This window comes from Siphateles boraxobius, unplaced genomic scaffold (assembly GCF_051911475.1).
Source record: "Siphateles boraxobius isolate OS27281-9 unplaced genomic scaffold, OSU_SipBor_1 41, whole genome shotgun sequence".
NCBI lineage: Eukaryota > Metazoa > Chordata > Actinopteri > Cypriniformes > Leuciscidae > Siphateles > Siphateles boraxobius.
In genome coordinates, this window is record NW_027509042.1 from 31780610 (window position 1) to 31799226 (window position 18617).

An 18617-nucleotide genomic window follows, 5' to 3' on the forward strand; every position below is an offset into this window, starting at 1 on the left:
GCGGTCGAGGACCCGGTCATCCGCCTTCTCTCCCATCCTCTGTTGCCCCGTGGAGACAGGTAAGTGCAGCACGGCTCACTCAGACCCCGCTTCGGGCCGCCCACGGGCCTTCCGAGCCGGGTCCCTGTCCTCCACCGCGCTGCCCCACCCCGGGTATGCCTGTGTTACCTTTGGTCCCCCTGGTCCGGTTCGTCGAGGCCTGGAAAGTGCTCTCCAACCCGTCCGGCTGGCTCCTCCGTACCTTCAGGCTCGGCTACACGATTCAGTTCCGCCGGAGTCCGCCCAAGTACAGTGGCATTCGCCACACTTCAGTGTCGAGCGAATCTGCTCCTGTCATGCGCGCGGAGATCGCGGTCCTGCTGGCGAAGGACGCGATAGAGCCGGTGTCGGTAGCCGATATGAAGGCCGGCTTTTACAGCCCGTACTTCATTATACCCAAGAAAGGGGGTGGGTTACGACCAATCCTGGACCCGCGAGTCCTGAATCGGGCCCTTCACAAGCTCCCGTTCAGAATGCTGACGCAGAAACGCATCTTCCAATGTGTCCGTCCCCAGGATTGGTTTGCAGCGATCGACCTGAAGGACGCGTACTTTCATGTCTCCATCCTGCCGCGACACAGGCCATTCCTGCGTTTCGCGTTCGAGGGTCAGGCGTATCAGTACAAAGTCTTACCCTTCGGGCTGGCCCTGTCACCCCGTGTCTTTACGAAAGTTACGGAGGCAGCCCTCGCTCCCATGAGAGAGCAGGGCATTCGCATTCTCAACTATCTCGACGACTGGCTGATACTAGCTCAGTCTCGGGAGCTGTTATGCGAACACAGGGATTTGCTGCTCCAGCACATCAGCCAGTTGGGTCTTCAGGTCAACTGGGAGAAGAGCAAACTCGCCCCTGTGCAGAGGATCTCTTTTCTCAGTTTGGAGCTGGACTCGGTCCAACACACGGCGCGCCTCACAGAGAATCGCGCCCGGTCGGTGCTGAACTGCCTGAATTTTATCAAGAGCAGAACAGTGGTTTTTCTGAAACATTTTCAGAGGCTCCTGGGGCATATGGCAGCCGCAGCCGCAGTTACGCCGCTCGGCCTGCTTCATATGAGACCACTCCAGCACTGGCTTCGCGACCGAGTCCCGAGGTGGGCGTGGCAGAGAGGCACGCTCCCTGTGAGAATCACCCCGGCCTGACTCCAAACCTTCAGCCCGTGGTCGGACCTTTCGTTTCTCCGGGCCGGTGTGTCCCTAGAACAAGTGTCCAGGCATGCTGTGGTCTCCACAGACGCCTCCAACACCGGCTGGGGGGCCACGTACAACGGGCATGCAGTAGCTGGCACCTGGACGGGGTCCCGCCTGCATTGGCACATCAACTGCCTCGAGTTGTTAGCAGTGCTCCTTGCTTTGAGACGCCTCAGGACGACGCTGCTCGGCAAACACGTACTGGTCCGGACGGACAACACTGCGACCGTTGCGTACATCAACCGCCAAGGTGGTCTACGTTCCCGTCGCATGTCACAACTCGCCCGCCACCTCCTCCTATGGGGTCAGAAGCATCTGAGGTCGCTTCGTGCCGTTCACATCCCTGGCCTGCTCAATCGTGCCGCCGACGAGCTCTCACGACAGATTGTGGCCTCGGGAGAATGGCGGCTCCATCCCCAGGCGGTCCAGCTGATATGGGACCACTTCGGGGCCGCACAGATAGATCTGTTTGCCTCTCCGGACTCGTCCCATTGCCAGTTGTTTTATTCCCTCGAGACGGATGCACTGGCTCACAGCTGGCCCCGGGGCCTCCGCAAGTATGCGTTTCCTCCAGTGAGCCTTATTGCACAACTACTGTGCAAAGTCAGGGAGGAAGAGGAGCAGGTTTTGCTAGTTGCCCCTTATTGGCCCAACCGAACCTGGTTCCCCGAACTTTTTCTCCTCTCGACAGCTCCTCCCTGGCCTATTCCTCTGAGAGAGGATCTACTCTCTCAGGGACGGGGCACCATATGGCACCCGCGTCCAGACTATTGGAGACTCCATGTGTGGTCCCTGGACGGGACGCGGAGGTTCTAGGTAGTCTACCACAGGCAGTCGTAGATACCATCACTTCAGCAAGAGCTCCCTCTACGAGGCTTGCTTACTCCCTGAAGTGGAAACTGTTCGTTGGGTGGTGTGCTTCTCAAGGAGAAGACCCCCGAAGGTGTTCGATCATTTCCGTGCTTTCTTTCCTGCAAGAGGCTTTGGAGCGTCGGCTGTCCCCCTCCACCCTCAAAGTGTATGTCGCCGCTATTGCCGCACATCACGATGCAGTAGACGGGAAATCCCTGGGGAAGCATGACTTGATCGTCAGGTTCCTGAGGGGAGCGAGGAGGTTGAATCCGCCTCGCCTCCCCTCTATACCCTCTTGGGACTTATCTCTGGTGCTAACCGCACTGCAGAGACCGCCCTTCGAGCCTTTGCAGGTAGCAGAGTTAAAAATTCTGTCCCAAAAGACAGTTCTCCTACTTGCTTTGGCCTCCATCAAGAGGGTAGGGGACCTGCACGCATTTTCGGTCAGCGAATCGTGCCTGGAATTCGGGCCGGCTAACTCTCCCGTTATCCTGAGACCCCGGCCTGGATATGTGCCCAAGGTTCCTACCACCCCCTTTCGGGACCAGGTGGTGAACCTGCAAGCGCTGCCCCCGGAGGAGGCAGACCCAGCCCTGGCTTTTCTCTGCCCCGTTCGCGCTCTGCGCTTGTACGTGGACAGAACACAAAGCTTTAGGACCTCAGAGCAGCTCTTCGTCTGTTATGGAGATCAGCGGAAGGGAAAGGCTGTCTCCAAGCAGAGGTTGGCCCACTGGATAGTGGATGCCATCATCTTGGCGTATGAGTCCCAAGGTGAACCCTGTCCCCCCGGACTGCGAGCTCACTCCACAAGGAGTGTTGCCGCTTCTTGGGCGTTGGCGCAAGGTGCCTCGCTGACAGATGTCTGTAGAGCTGCGGGCTGGGCGACACCTAATACGTTTGCTAGATTCTATAGCCTACGTGTCGAACCGGTTGCTTCCCGTGTGCTCTCTTCTCATAGAAGCCAGTAACACCGTGAGCCCCGGTTCGGTGTCGGCTTGCTGCGCCATTCCCCTCTTACGGACCGGATACGTGCGCCGTTTCGCTCCGGTTGAATTCCCTTGTCCGGAACCTGTTGAGCTCCTCCGTACCCCCCCCGACGTCGGACGTGGCGGAACGTCCGGTGTTAGGCCTACCACTCGTATGCAGTGTGGAACCCGTGTTAGGCTGGGTCCATATGTTGCGGTCCCTACGGCGACCCCATGTGTGTATTCTTCCACGATACGGCTCCCCAAAGTGAGCCCGTGTCTTTCCCTTGGCAGAGTCCTGCCGTCACTGTAAATTGGTGGGTCTCCCCCCTCTCTAGGCTGGAGCCACCCCAGTGACATTCCATATGTTATACTGCCCGGCCCTCCGCCCAGTTCATATGTGTATTCCCCCCCCCCCCCTTTTTTGGGTTGGTTGGGCTTCCGCAGCGTCCCTTCCTTCCAATGTTGGGCACGCTTTCCCAGTGTTACCAAGTCTAGCTGAGTGGGTCTTGTGGAACAGCAGCAACTTCCTGGCCTAAGCCCTGTCCTTTTCCGCTAGATCGGGAGGATCAGAAGGCTTTTGTCTAGGCACTGGAAGGTGGCAGCGTTAGTGGCGTGTTCAAAGGGTGATCCCATTCAGTCGACGTCGACTACGTCCGACGTTATCGACTGAAAGGGAACGTCCTGGTTGCGTATGCAACCCACCGTTCCCTGAAGGAAGGAACGGAGGACGTAGTCCCCTTGCCACTACCGCTGGACCACCGCTGACTCAGAATTACGCTCGGCTCCTCAGCGAAAAGCAAATGGTGCGTACATCCACTTCCGTATTTATACCCGCGCTGCGGGGCGGAGTGTGAGATGCAGATCTCGCACGCCAATGTGTATTGGCTCGTTCAATAATACTCGAAGACAATAGGCTCCATGGCGTGATCCCATTCAGTCGACGTTGACTACGTCCTCCGTTCCCTCCTTCAGGGAACGGTGGGTTGCATACGCAAGAAGGACGTTCTCAAAAAATTAGCATATTGTGATAAAGTTCATTATTTGCCATAATGTAATGATAAAAATTAAACTTTCATATATTTTAGATTCATTGCACACCAACTGAAATATTTCAGGTCTTTTATGGTTTTAATACTGATGATTTTGGCATACAGCTCAAGAAAACCCAAAATTCCTATCTCAAAAAATTAGCATATCATGAAAAGGGTCTCTAAACGAGTTATTAACCTAATCATCTGAATCAACTAATTAACTCTAAACACCTGCAAAAGATTCCTGAGGCTTTTAAAAACTCCCAGCCTGTTTCATTGCTCAAAACCGCAATCATGGGTAAGACAGCCGACCTGATTGCTGTCCAGAAGGCCATTATTGACACCCTCAAGCAAGAGGGTAAGACACAGAAAGAAATTTCTGAACAAATAGGCTGTTCCCAGAGTGCTGTATCAAGGCACCTCAGTGGGAAGTCTGTAGGAAGGAAAAATGTGGCAAAAAACGCTGCGCAACGAGAACAGGTGACCGGACCCTGAGGAAGATTGTGGAGAAGGACCGATTCCAGACCTTGGGGGACCTGCGGAAGCAGTGGACTGAGTCTGGAGTAGAAACATCCAGAGCCACCGTGCACAGGCGTGTGCAGGAAATGGGCTACAGGTGCCGCATTCCTCAGGTCAAGCCACTTTTGAACCAGAAACAGCGGCAGAAGCGCCTGACCTGGGCTACAGAGAAGCAGCACTGGACTGTTGCTCAGTGGTCCAAAGTACTTTTTTCGGATGAAAGCAAATTTTGCATGTCATTCGGAAATCAAGGTGCCAGAGTCTCGAGGAAGACTGGGGAGAAGGAAATGCCAAAATGCCTGAAGTCCAGTGTCAAGTACCCACAGTCAGTGATGGTCTGGGGTGCCATGTCAGCTACTGGTGTTGGTCCACTGTGTTTTATCAAGGGCAGGGTCAATGCAGCTAGCTATCAGGAGATTTTGGAGCACTTCATGCTTCCATCTGCTGAAAAGCTTTATGGAGATGAAGATTTCATTTTCCAGCACGACCTGGCACCTGCTCACAGTGCCAAAACCACTGGTAAATGGTTTACTGACCATGGTATTACTGTGCTCAATTGGCCTGCCATCTCTCCTGACCTGAACCCCATAGAGAATCTGTGGGATATTCTGAAGAGAAAGTTGAGAGACGCAAGACCCAACACTCTGGATGAGCTTAAGGCCGAAGCATCCTGGGCCTCCATAACACCTCAGCAGTGCCACAGGCTGATTGCCTCCATGCCACGCCGCATTGAAGCAGTCATTTCTGCAAAAGGATTCCCGACCAAGTATTGAGTGCATAACTGAACATAATTATTTGAAGGTTGACTTTTTTTGTATTAAAAACACTTCTTTTATTGGTCGGATGAAATATGCTAATTTTTTGAGATAGGAATTTTGGGTTTTCATGAGCTGTATGCCAAAATCATCAGTATTAAACAATAAAAGACCTGAAATATTTCAGTTGGTGTGCAATGAATCTAAAGTATATGAAAGTTTAATTTTTATCATTACATTATGGAAAATAATGAACTTTATCACAATAAGCTAATTTTTTGAGAAGGACCTGTATCTGTATACAGTGAAATTCCTATAGGTAGACGTGGATCAGCTGAGAGTTAGCTAATGCGAGTTTGACTAACATGACCTACCAGAACTGACATTTGTTTGATTTTTTTTGAGCGCGAACACACAAAAATCCGGGTACTTCCGGCAACAGTTCTAGGAACTATGAAAGGGTTTCTCTGGTGCAAAAGCCCCTAATGGGTCCTGACCAACAAGGAGCTCTATAATCAAGATGCCCTCAATCATGACACCTGGCATAAATAAATGTCTATTTGAATAAATTGCTGGTAATGTTTAACAGTCTTTAAATTAATGGCTGGGGTATAAACCCAAATGACATTATGCTAAAGTCAAACACCCCTGAGGAAGTGGTGAAAGCAGTTTTGGCTTTACTGGAATCCTCGGTCACACTTTAGATTAAGGTCGAATTCTCACTATAATCTAAAGACTAATTATCTACGACTTTCGCCTCAATAAACTCCTAATTACTGCTTATTAATAGTAAGTAAGGAAGTTGTTAAGATTAGGGATTGGGTAGGATTAAGGGATGTAGAATATGGTCATACAGAATAAGTCATTAATAAGTGCTTTATAACTGCTAATAAACAGCAAATATCCTAGTAATTTGCATGCTAGTTAATAGCAAAAATTGGACCCTCAACTAAAGTGTTACTGAATCGTGCTTGCCATTCCAGATCAAGAGTTTAAAAAAAACCATCTGATCTGACAATAATTCTAGAATTATTTAAACGTAATTTCAGTGTGAACTGATAAAAAAAGAATGTAAGCACAGTTGGTAAATGACGTGAAACAAAGATGAAAAGATAAGCAGAAGTGTTACCTCAGTAAGCAAGAAGGAGACTGCAGCAAAAGCAAAAGACCAGCCATATTTATAACTGAAATAAGCTTCATTTGTTTTTGTTCTGTTCATCATCTCATCATTAATACTGGATATATACAAGACCAGACCAACCACCAGAGACAGACCTGTATCAGAAATAAAGAGAAAATAAGAAATTAATAAAAAAAATAAAGAGGAAGAGAGCTGCAGTGACACATTTTGAACTAAAAAAAATGTTATCTGGCCTTTCAGAGAACTGTAAGTTCTGAGAACTGAACACAGTTCTCACCCATTTCTTCTAGACACAGTCTTCCAGCACAAATTACTTTCTCAGAAGTTAAAAAAAAAGTTATTATTATTACAGGTGCTGGTCATATAATTAGAATACCATCAAAAAGTTGATTTATTTCAGTAATTCCATTCAAAAAGTGAAATTTGGATATTATATTCATTCATTACACACAGACTGATATATTTCAAATGTTTATTTCATTTAATTGTGATGATTAAACCTGACAACTGATGAAAATTAGAATATTACTGAAGACCAATACAAAAAAAGGATTTTTAGAAATGTTGGCCAACTGAAAAGTATGAACATGAAAAGTATGAGCATGTACAGCACTCAATACTTAGTTGGGGCTTCTTTTGCCTGAATTACTGCAACAATGCGGCGAGTCGATCATTCTGTGGTACTGCTCAGGTGTTAAGAGCTGTTATCAGCTCTTCTGCATTGTTGGGTCTGGCATATCGCATCTTCCTCTTCACAATACCCGATAGATTTTCTATAGGGTTAAGGTCAGGCGAGTTTGCTGGCCAATTAAGAACAGGGATACCATGGTCCTTAAACCAGGTACTGGTAGCTTTGGGACTGTGTGCAGGTGCCAAGTCCTGTTGGAAAATGAAATCAACATCTCCATAAAGTTGGTCAGCAGCAGGAAGCATGAAGTGCTCTAAAACTTTCTGGTAGACGGCTGCGTTGACCTTGGACCTCAGAAAACACAGTGGACCAAGACCAGCAGATGACATGGCACCCCAAACCATCACTGACTGTGGAAACTTTACACTGGACTTAAAGCAACGTGGATTCTGTGCCGTGCCTCTCCTCTCTTCCTCCAGACTCTGGGACCTTGACTTCTAAAGGAAATGCAAAATTTACTTTCATCAGAGAACATAACTTTGGACCACTCAGCAGCAGTCCAGTCCTTTTTGTCTTTAGCCCAGACAAGACGCTTCTGACGCTGTGTCTTGTTAAAGAGTGGCTTGAAACAAGGAATGTGACAGCTGAAACCCATGTCTTGCATACGTCTGTGCGTGGTGGTTCTTGAAGCACTGACTCCAGCTGCAGTCCACTCTTTGTGAATCTCCCCCACATTTTTGAATGGGTTTTGTTTCACAATCCTCTCCAGGATGCGGTTATCCCTATTGCTTGTACACTTTTTTCTACCACATCTTTTCTTCCCTTCGCCTCTCTATTAATGTGCTTGGACACAGAGCTCTGTGAACAGCCAGCCTCTTTAGCAATGACCTTGTGTGTCTTGCCCTCCTTGTGCAAGATGTCAATGGTCGTCTTTTGGACCCCTGTCAGGTCAGCAGTCTTTCCCATGATTGTGTAGCCTACAGAACAAGACTGGGAGACCATTTAAAGGCCTTTGCAGGTGTTTTGAATTAATTAGTTGATTAGAGTGTGGCACAAGGTGTCTTCAATATTGAATCTTTTCACAATATTCTAATTTTCTGAGATACTGATTTTGGGGTTTTCATTAGTTGTCAGTTATAATCATCAAAATTAAAAGGAATGAACACTTGAAATATATCACTCTGTGTGTAATGAATGAATATAATATCCAAATTTCACTTTTTGAATGGAATTACTGAAATACATCAATTTTTTGATGATATTTTAATTATATGACCAGCACCTGTATTTTAGTTTTTCTTAGTTCATTTTTGCATTATAGAAGAATTGTAGTACTCTGAAAGTTATTATCAAAAAAGTATATTATTGTCCAAAAAAAATTACACGATTCATTCCTGCTGTATATACTGAAGGGTGCAAACCTTTTCCTACCACATTTTTTTACTGCTTTGAACTCAAACCCACCTGACAGGATAAAGAAGATTCCAGAGATGAAGGCCAGAATAGTGCGTTGTGGACGGATGTGTCCAATATTACTCAGCACGAAGCCAATGAACATGAAGAATAGACTGACCAGTGGAAAAGGAGTAGCAGAGCGGATCATTTCTAGAAACAAACCCCCAAAAAAATTACTTACAATGTATACCTAATTCTCCTACAACCTCTATAATATCACTATTAATGTAACAAAAATATAAACAGCAAATACAAAAGTAAACTATCTGTTTACTAATGCCCTCTTGGTGGTACAGTTTTATGGTGTACTGTGCATGTGAGGTTTGGTGTTCATGTGAGCATGGGTGGAACTACATGGTGGCAAACTGGGTCCACTGAGTCTACCTATATAGGTTGCAGTGATAAAATTCAATTCAAGTTTAAATTAGCTCCCTTGGATAACCATGAGCATTATACATTTTATCATGTTTTTTTCATTGTGCTCATGTCACTTGTGGCCACCCTCTTTTAAAGCGTAACTAAACCCTAAACCAACTTTTTTTAGTTAATGATCTGTAAGACTGGGGCTTTATTATTGCTGTTCACTGATTCAAGTAATTGTTTTGACATTTGGGTTTAAAGTGTTTTAATTCTTCAATATACGGTGTAAAAATGTCTGAGTGCTGCCCTCTTCAGGTTGAACGGTGGCTACTGCAGTTGAATTTTCCTATTGGATGTTGCAGTGGTTCGTGACGTAAGCAGCCACCTGTTAACCACACCCTTTCCTAAAGAAAGACGCGTCTCAGGTGCACACCTCGCCCTCCGATGGGCTCTGCCCACTTTTCCAGCATTTTTTCAAATATTGCCAGTGGGTGGAGTCAGGCTCTGACCAGGGGTTTAGTTACCCTTTAAAGCAGTGCCTCAGCCAAGCCCACCAGCACACATGCCTATTTATAATGCTCTTGACACACCCCTGCATTTGAGGATCATGTGAGGGGTTAAATGAGACTGATTAGTTGAATAGACAAACATGGAGTGTTATTGGACATCAATTCCTGCTACTAAGACAACTTGAAAATCATTCAACCCTTTAGAGACCTGTGACACAGTGACATACATATGCAAATCACAAATAGAGAGTCAAAAGACTAACTGTTACACATTTTCATATCTCAAATTTTACTTTTTGTGAAAATTTAATACTTCAACTTAATAATTAAATCTCAGATTTTATTACTAATTTCTACAATAGATATTTCATGAACAGTTAAAAGTATTTTGAATAGTTAAATTCTAAAATCCAAGTCGATACTGAAAAAAGCTAAAAAAGTAAATACAAGCAGTCTATCTAGAAACTACAATACTTTAAGAAATGAAAAAAATGGTAGTACAAAAAATGCCATAGTTACGTATCAATTATCTACAATCTATTAGCTAAATCAAATCAATATTGTAACCACTCATTGCATTTAAAACACAAGAAAACCATTTTTAAGGTCGTTAAGCTACTTTTCGAGGTTAGTAGTTTGTTTGTTTTTTCCAAGGTTGACACTGTGTATTTAGCATGTATTTTTGTGTCAGAAGTGCATACTTGCCATTATCATGCAGATCAACAAAAATGCCTGACAGCAGCCAATCAAATCTTAGTAGATAAAAACTTAAACTGTGAAAATCCTAAAGTATTTTTAAACAATATTTATAGTAGTAAGTCATAGTGCAGCACATTTAGGGTATGTTCATTTGTAATTTGGTTATTTTGGTCAGGACCAAAAAAGACAGTTAAACATTTAGTCCTGATTCATTTAGTGTTCAGAATCAGAATCAGAATCAGAAAGAGCTTTATTGCCAAGTGTGCTTGCACACACAAGGAATTTGTTTTGGTACGGAGGCTTCCAGTGGACATATACAAATACAAATACAAATATAAATACAACAAGAAACATAATACTACAAATAATAAGAATAAAATATAAAATTATAAATATATGAGAATAAAAGTATCACAGTTGGGTTTAGTCAGAATAGACATTTTCAGATTTACAGATTATGAACATATTTACAGTGTTTTGAATATTATGAATAAATAAATCTACATATAAGTATCACCTGAGTTGTAGGGTATTGCACTAAACAGTGGGAGTATTGCACTTAAAGGCATATGCCTTGGGAGGTGTGTTAACTGTTCTGGAGGGAAATGGCCTGTGGGAAGAAACTGTTCCTGTGTCGAGATGTTCTAGTGGCCAGTGATCTGAGTCGCCAGAGTGAGGAACTGCTCTCTTCCTCACTCTGGAAGAGTACAGGTCCTGGAGGTTTGGCAGGGGGGCACCAATGATCCTCTCCGCAGTCCGGACTGTCCGTTGTAGTCTCCTGATATCTGATTTGGTAGCTGAACTAAACCAGACAGTGATGGACGTGCATAAAACAGACTCAATGACGGCTGAGTAGAACTAAATCAGCAGCTCCTGTGGCAGGTTGAACTTCCTCAGCTGGCGAAGGAAGTACAGTCTCTGCTGGGCTTTTTTCACAATGGAGTCTATGTGATTGTCCCACTTCAGGTCCTGAGAGATGGTAGTGCCCAGGAACCTGAATGACTCCACTGCTTCCACAGTGCTGTTCATGATGGTGAGTGGGGGCTGTGCTGGGCTGTTCCTCCTGAAGTCCACGATAATCTCCACTGTTTTGAGCGTGTTCAGCTCAAAGTTGTTATAACTGCACCAGACAGCCAGCTGTTCAACCACCAGTCTGTAAGCAGACTCGTCATCGTTTTGGATGAGACCGATGACAGTGGTGTCGTCTGCAAATTTCAAGAGCTTGACAGTGTGGTCTTTAGAAGTGCAGTCATTAGTGTACAGGTAGAAGAGCAGTGGGGAGAGAACGCACCCTTGGGGGGCGCCAGTGCTGGTGGTGAGAGTCCTGGATGTGTGTTTCCCCAGTCTCACTCGCTGCTGCCGGTCCGTCAGGAAGCTGGAGTTCCACTGACAGATCGAGGATGGTATGGAGAGCTGGGTCAGTTTGGCTGTGAGAAGGTCAGGCATGATGGTATTGAAGGCCGAACTGAAGTCCACAAATAAGATCCTTGCATAAGTCCCAGGTCTGTCGAGATGTTGCAGGATAAAATGCAGTCCCATGTTGACTGCATCATCCACAGACCTGTTTGCTCTGTAAGCAAACTGAAAGGGATCCAGCAGGGGTCCAGTGATGTCCTTCAGGTGGGTCAACACCAGTCTTTCAAACGACTTCATGACCACAGACGTGAGAGCGACAGGTCTGTAGTCATTAAGTCCAGTGATTTTGGGGTTTTTGGGGAGCGGAATGATAGTGGAGCGCTTGAAGCAGCAGGGAACTTACATTTACATTTTTACATTTACATTTATTCATTTAGCTGACGCTTTTATCCAAAGCGACTTACAATTGCTATATATGTCAGAGGTCGCACGCCTCTGGAGCAACTAGGGGTTAAGTGTCTTGCTCAGGGACACATTGGTGTCTCACAGTGGATTCGAACCCGGGTCTCTCACACCAAAGGCATGTGTCTTATCCACTGCGCCATCACCACCCCTACCCCACCACCAACTTGATCCGCGTGAAGACCGGGGCCAGTTGGTCAGCGCAGGCTTTTAGACAAGCAGATGAGATGCCGTCTGGGCCTAAGGCTTTCCTAGTCTTCTGTTTTTTGAAGACTCACGTCCTCCACACAGACCTTAAGCTCAGGTTGGATGGCAGGAGGGGGGAGGAATGGGAGTGCAGGAGGTGATGGTGAATGTGTGAAGTGCAGGTCTGAGCCGGTGTGTGGTGTGAATGAGGGCTTTTCAAACCTGCAATAAAAGGAGTTTAAATCATCAGCCAGGTGTTGATTGTCCACAGATCGGGGGGATGGTGACTTGTAGTTGGTGATGTTCCTCAGGCCATTCCAGACTGATGATGGGTCGTTGGATGAAAACTGTTTCTTCCGTTTTTCAGAGTAGTTCCTTTTAGCAACTCTGATATCCTTTGTCAGTCTGTTTCTGACCTGGTTATACAACATTTTATCCCCACTTCTGTAGGCATCCTCTTTGGCATGACGAAGGTGTTTGAGTTTCCCAGTAAACCATGGTTTATCATTAGTAAATGATAAGAATGTCCTGGTAGGAATGCATGTATCCTCACAGAAACTTATATATGATGTTACAGTATCTGTGAGCTCATCCAGATCGTTGGTAGCAGCTTCAAAAACAGTCCAATCAGTGCAATCAAAGCAGGCCTGAAGATCCTGCTCTGCTTCATTAGTCCATCTTTTTACAGTCCTTATTACAGGTTTAGCTGATTTCAGTTTCTGCCTTTAGGTCGGTATGAGATGAACCAAACAGTGATCAGAGAGCATCAAAGCTGCCCGTGGGACAGAGTGATACGCATTTTTTATTGTGGTTTAACAGTGGTCTAGTATATTACTGTCTCTGGCGGGACATGTAACGTGCTGTCTGTTTTTTGGTAGTTCACAGGAAAGATTTGCTTTGTTAAAACCCCCAAGAATGATTAAAAGAGAGTCAGGATACCTTTGTTCTGTTTCAGCTATTTGTTCAGCCAGCTGTTGTAGCGCCGCGCTCACGCACGCGTCTGGAGGGATGTATACATTCACGAGAATGAAAGAGGAAAACTCCCGAGGCGAGTAGAAGGGTTTACAGTTTATGAAATGTGCCTCTAAATTAGGAGAGCACATCTTCTTCAGTGTTGTTACATCTGAGCACCAACTTTCGTTAATGTAGAAACACAATCCACCACCTCCCGTTTTCCCCGTTAGCTCCGCGATGCGATCCGCTCGGAACAGCTGGAAGCCCGGCAGATGTATTGCGTTGTCCGGTATGGCTTCACTCAGCCAGGTTTCAGTGAAGCACAGAGCAGCAGAGTTTAAAAAATCCTTGTGCGGGTGAGGAGAAGAAGTTCATCCGTTTTGTTAGGAAGGGATCGGAGATTCGCAAGATGAATACTGGATGAATACTTCACTCTGTAATTTTTAACATACAATCTAAATTTACAAATCAAATAACAACTTTTATGATGTACATTTTGTGACGGAACTTACAGAACATCCAAAAACAATGCTGTGTGCTGGGCTAAATGTGACCGATCACGGAAAGTAGATACACATGTTGGTTCTGGGGCATTTTGAGTTGCCCCAGAATACTGGATGAATACTTCACTCTGTAATTTTTAACATACAATCTAAATTTACAAATCAAATAACAACTTTTATGATGTACATTTTGTGACGGAACTTACAGAACATCCAAAAACAATGCCGTGTGCTGGGCTAAATGTGACCGATCACGGAAAGTAGATACACATGTTGGTTCTGGGGCATTTTGAGTTATTTATAGATTCTGAAAGTGTAGTCTACAAGCTTTCCAACGATGTGTAACACATGGAAATCTGATAATATTTGGAGAAGTTGTGGCCATTTGAAGGTAGGCTGTCAAAAAAGCTAAAAGGTTAGACAACAGCCTCTAAAGATTGTGCAGTTCTCACCTCTCTCTGCTGCTAGGAGTGACAAAAGGCCTCACTTACATCTCATTTAGATAAGCCATACCCCCTGTAAAGCTCCCCCCTGTGCTTTACAGCTTTTTTTTCTTTCCTGAGCTAGCTAATAACAATAGGTAGGTATGGGAAGGTCTAAACATGGACTAAACATGAGTAACGTGTACGTGTTCTTAGAATGAACACAAAACGACAAACTTTGATGTTTATGGAAACTCACCCCCAGGACCGGCGAATGCACTTCTGCCGCTCTAGGCGAAAAACAATTGTGCTGCCCCTCTATTTGCAACGTATACCAGCAACAACACACAAAGACCAATATGCCATATACATATAACGCAAAACCAGCAACAACAAACAAAGACCAATATGCCATACATATAACGCAAAACCAGCAACAACACACAAAGACCAATAAGTCATAGGCCTACATACTGTATGACGCAAATAGTGCCCAACGCGCATGTGCCCAAAATGTCAACAATATTAAAGTTTATGCAGGAGGCAAATGCCTGCTGGCATTTTTCTTTAAGCAGTTATGACAGGAATCTTCCAAATAATCACATTTCACCTCCTCAAATTACTGTTGCAAATCTCTTAACACCACTTTCTTATGTGTGTAAAACACACACAAATGAAATGTCCGCAAGCACATTATATCATCAGCAGGTTCAGTATCTTAAATAACGTCTAAAGAGCAAATTAAGCTTGACTTACGTTTCAGCGTGCACGGCGGGCCTTCATCGCAGCAATGGTCTTAACTGCATCCTCTATTTCGATTCTCTGTGCCAGTTCATGTTCTATGGAGATTGTTGCCAGTCCATTCAGTCTGTTCCCTGTTCACAAAACGTTCCTCATTCAAAGCAATCGGGACGTCACATATGAAACAGCCAGCCACCGCTGTCAGCGAGTCGCCGTATTCAAGCACTGAGGGCGAGCGCGCCGCGCCCATACCTCCGGTTCAGTTTCCCAAGCCCACGAAGTGCAGCGATCGGAACCCGGAGGCCATTCTGCCCCTAGCTGTACATGTAAAAGCATGGGAAGCGATTCCAGGGTTTTAAGAATGCAAAGGGGCCATCGAACCAGTACCTCCTTCCCTGAGCGAGTCAGGCTTTTACAGCCGGTTCTATGGCCCCTTTGCACAACAGTTTCACTATTTCAGCGTGTCTTGTCCAAGAAGTACTTCAAAACATTTTCGGTGTAACTGCCACGGTTCAGCTCGTCTGCGACAATCTTTGCGGCGTCCATCTTCATTGAATTTTGATATCAGATAGAGCCGGCCAGAGCGCATAATAAGTAGCCACGCTGTTCACTTGGAGGGCGGGGGCAAAAGCCGGCTTATCCAGTATGGAAATACACACAGATAATGACATGTCACGCCACGCCCCTACTGTATGCTAGAATCTCCGAAAACAAGCCGATTTCAACCTCAAAATGTACGCTTATATACCAATACTGTTATCTTAAACATGGAGAGGCTTTTTCATGATCTCAACTAACAGATTCTGCTAAAAAGCGGAAAACACCAATTTTGAAAAAAAAAAAACGCTTCTTTCTCATTTTGCTCTTAAGTTGTGCTGCCGACTTGTGTCTCTATTTTCCGTGATCGGTCACAAATGGGCTCACTTTATGTGTGTACAGTACATACAGTATGATGGTATTTTTACCAGCTGAGACCTCACTAAGAGCTTATAAATGTATAAAAGAGTCAAAACAGCACCAGGAGATCTACTGCAAGGAGGCGGCGGTTACAATGCCTGTACCGAACTGTAATGTGTGACCTAACTCCTATGACGAGCAAATAAGGTATGTTTGATCATTCTGTCCTTTTTACGGTTGCATCTTGAGACATTCATTCTTGTTTTTGCTTTGTTTAGATGTCTTTGGTCTGTGTTGCATTAATATTTCAGTGAAACCTATGGAAATAAAATAATGCCAAATGTTTTTGAAACAAAAAAGCCTGTTGAATTTTACTACTTGAAAAAAATATACATTGCATTACCCATGCTTGTATTTTAATGCATTGTATTTTTAGGGCTTGTACTTTTATGGGCTGGAATTTAGCATGGTTGAATATTTAAGTTATTAAATTCGGAGACAGAAGGCTCAGGCTCGGGGAGCATGACTTTAACAGTCTCTGACTCGGCATGCATGACGAGATGCGCTGGCTCGGCTGGACTGATGCTAAGTGCAGGCTCGGCTGGACTGACGTGAAGTGCAGGCTAAGCTGGACTGACGTGAAGCAGCTCAGGCTCGGCTGGAAGAGACTCAGGCAGGACGGTCTCGGCGGTACGAGACTCAGGCAGAACAGTCTCGACGGAACGAGACTCAGGCAGGACGGTTTTGGACGAGACTTTGGCAGGGCGGACTCGGTTGGACGACACTCCGGCAGGGTGGTCTCAGCACACGGCGTTCCGGATCGGGGATCGACGCTCTCTAGACACCGGATAACGGTCTCCTTCCAGTTCAGTCCGGTGGAGTCTGGGAGGTCGATCCGATGGTTAAAAGTGGCCCCGATCCGGAACAAGGTACACAGACTCTCGTTGTCGAGGGTGCTGTGGATGGCAATGCTGAAATAACCCTTGAAGAAGTGAAGGAAGTTTTGGCTCTCCTGAGCCAGGACGATAATTTGCACCCCATCGGCCATTTTAGGGTGGTCCGATCTTCTGTCAAGGTGTGGTGTGAACAGAGGAAGGCAAAGTCCAAGTTCCAATTGCAAAAACTTTTACTTTCAAAAATACAATATAACACGCACGGGTACAGATAGGCAAACGGGCAGAATGATCCCACACACACGCTAAGCATAAAGTAGAATGGACGAAGACTGAATGAACTGAAGGGAACTAAATACATACACTGATTAACATTGATGAGTGAAGACAGGTGAAACAGATTTACAAGACAGGTGCTACAGATGAACTAATGAAGACACGTCACATGAAGACAACAGACAACTGTGACAGTAGCCTACATGCATCTTTCTCTACCGTGAACAAGATTATAATGTTATTCCCCCGATGCGGATGTGCAGATCCAATGTTACATTTGAGTTTGACATGTATTTCTCTTGGTTGTTTAGTTGCCTTAACTTTATATAGCAGCGATTGTGCTGCATGATGTTGTAGCGTATGGACTGTAGTGTATGAACAAGAATCATGATTTGCACATTCTGAACGCAATGAACACATTTGTGCTAAGATTCCTAAAGATCATAACCAGTGACTCATCCAATCTAAATCACTGGCTTAGCACCAGAAAGTCTGGGGTGAGATTGCTTTCTGACATAATTTACGACTCTGCAATACTCTCCAGAGACCATCGCACCCTCCTCTCTACTCACTTTGGCCGCATCAAAGGAATCCCAAGGTATCATTGTATCTTGAATCTTTGTATCATTGTAATCCTCTCGGCCTAACTGAGTTGGTCATGTACAGGAGATTACAGTAAAATGTATGATTCTCTGTGCACAGCTTTCTGGAGTCGAAATGACGAATTCTGAATTCTGACGAATTCTGACACCCATCATAAACTACGCAAATGAGCCTTTGACAAGACAAAGGACATGTTTTCCCGCTCACAGAACTCCAAGTCGATTGGTCAGTTCACTCCAGGAGGTGTGAACTCGGACCCTCTTTAAAGTCTTGACCAGCGGTCTCTTCTCCTCTTCAGCCCCTCTTCAGTGCCTCTTCAGCGCCTCTTCAGCTCCTCTTCAGATTTGTTTGCCCCCGCTTTAGGGTGATTTTTGATTCTTGTTGTCTCTCAGAGGTTAACTGTCCAGGTAATTTGCCAATCTGTGATCCCTCTGTGATCTCTATTATCTTCCTCTTCCTATCACTCTCTGACCCTCACTCTCTCTCATTGTTTGTTGTTTTATTTTGTTGTATATACATTTATTCCATGTAATTTTAGTCACCGGTATAAGCAGTTTTCCTTTTATTTAATCCAGGTATATGCATTTATTGACTCTGTCTCTTGCTCATATTACGAAGTCCCTTTAATGTACGGTCAAAGCTACAGCTTTACAATTGTTGATACTTTAAATAGTATTTTATTTTATAGAATGAGAAAGCTATTTTTCATGGCCAGAGAAGCAGTCTTTCTTGAAAGTCTATAAGAAGGATAACTCCTCTTGAAATTTGATAAAAGATCGTACGGTCAGTTTGCTGGACAAACAGATTATTCGATAATAAATTAATTCCATTAAGAGTTATCCTGAGAATCGATCTATTCTAGACAATTTATATATTAAAATTTAATTATAACACAATGTGATTGATTATTGATATAGAAATTGATCTATTTTTGCCTCCCTGCATGGATAATTGATTATAATCCGTTGTATTTAGTTTGTCGTATTATTGGGCATAGATTCAAGCGACACATTGTAGAGCAACTGCACAGCATTTATTCATGCATCATTTCAAACTCACACTTCTTTCACATCAACCCCCAAGCACCTCGTAGTTCCAGTACTTCCTGTTAGACGCTTCATAATAAAAGCCCCTTTCATAATAAAACCCATTTCTCCACATGCCCCTTTCTAGGAGATGAA

General features: G+C 44.9%; 1 protein-coding gene across 2 annotated transcripts in view; it reads right to left on the bottom strand.

Annotated features, from left to right (window-relative positions):
• The window catches only part of cacng5a (calcium channel, voltage-dependent, gamma subunit 5a), a 182907-nt gene that overhangs the window by 44712 nt on the left and 119578 nt on the right, over nucleotides 1-18617 (bottom strand). For both annotated transcript variants that reach the window (XM_077199190.1, XM_077199191.1), the window contains 2 exons: nucleotides 8585-8725; nucleotides 6481-6626 (listed from right to left, as the gene is read on the bottom strand). In XM_077199190.1, coding sequence (XP_077055305.1) covers nucleotides 6481-6626; nucleotides 8585-8725 — 287 coding nt within the window. The remainder of the gene's footprint in view (nucleotides 1-6480; nucleotides 6627-8584; nucleotides 8726-18617) is intronic.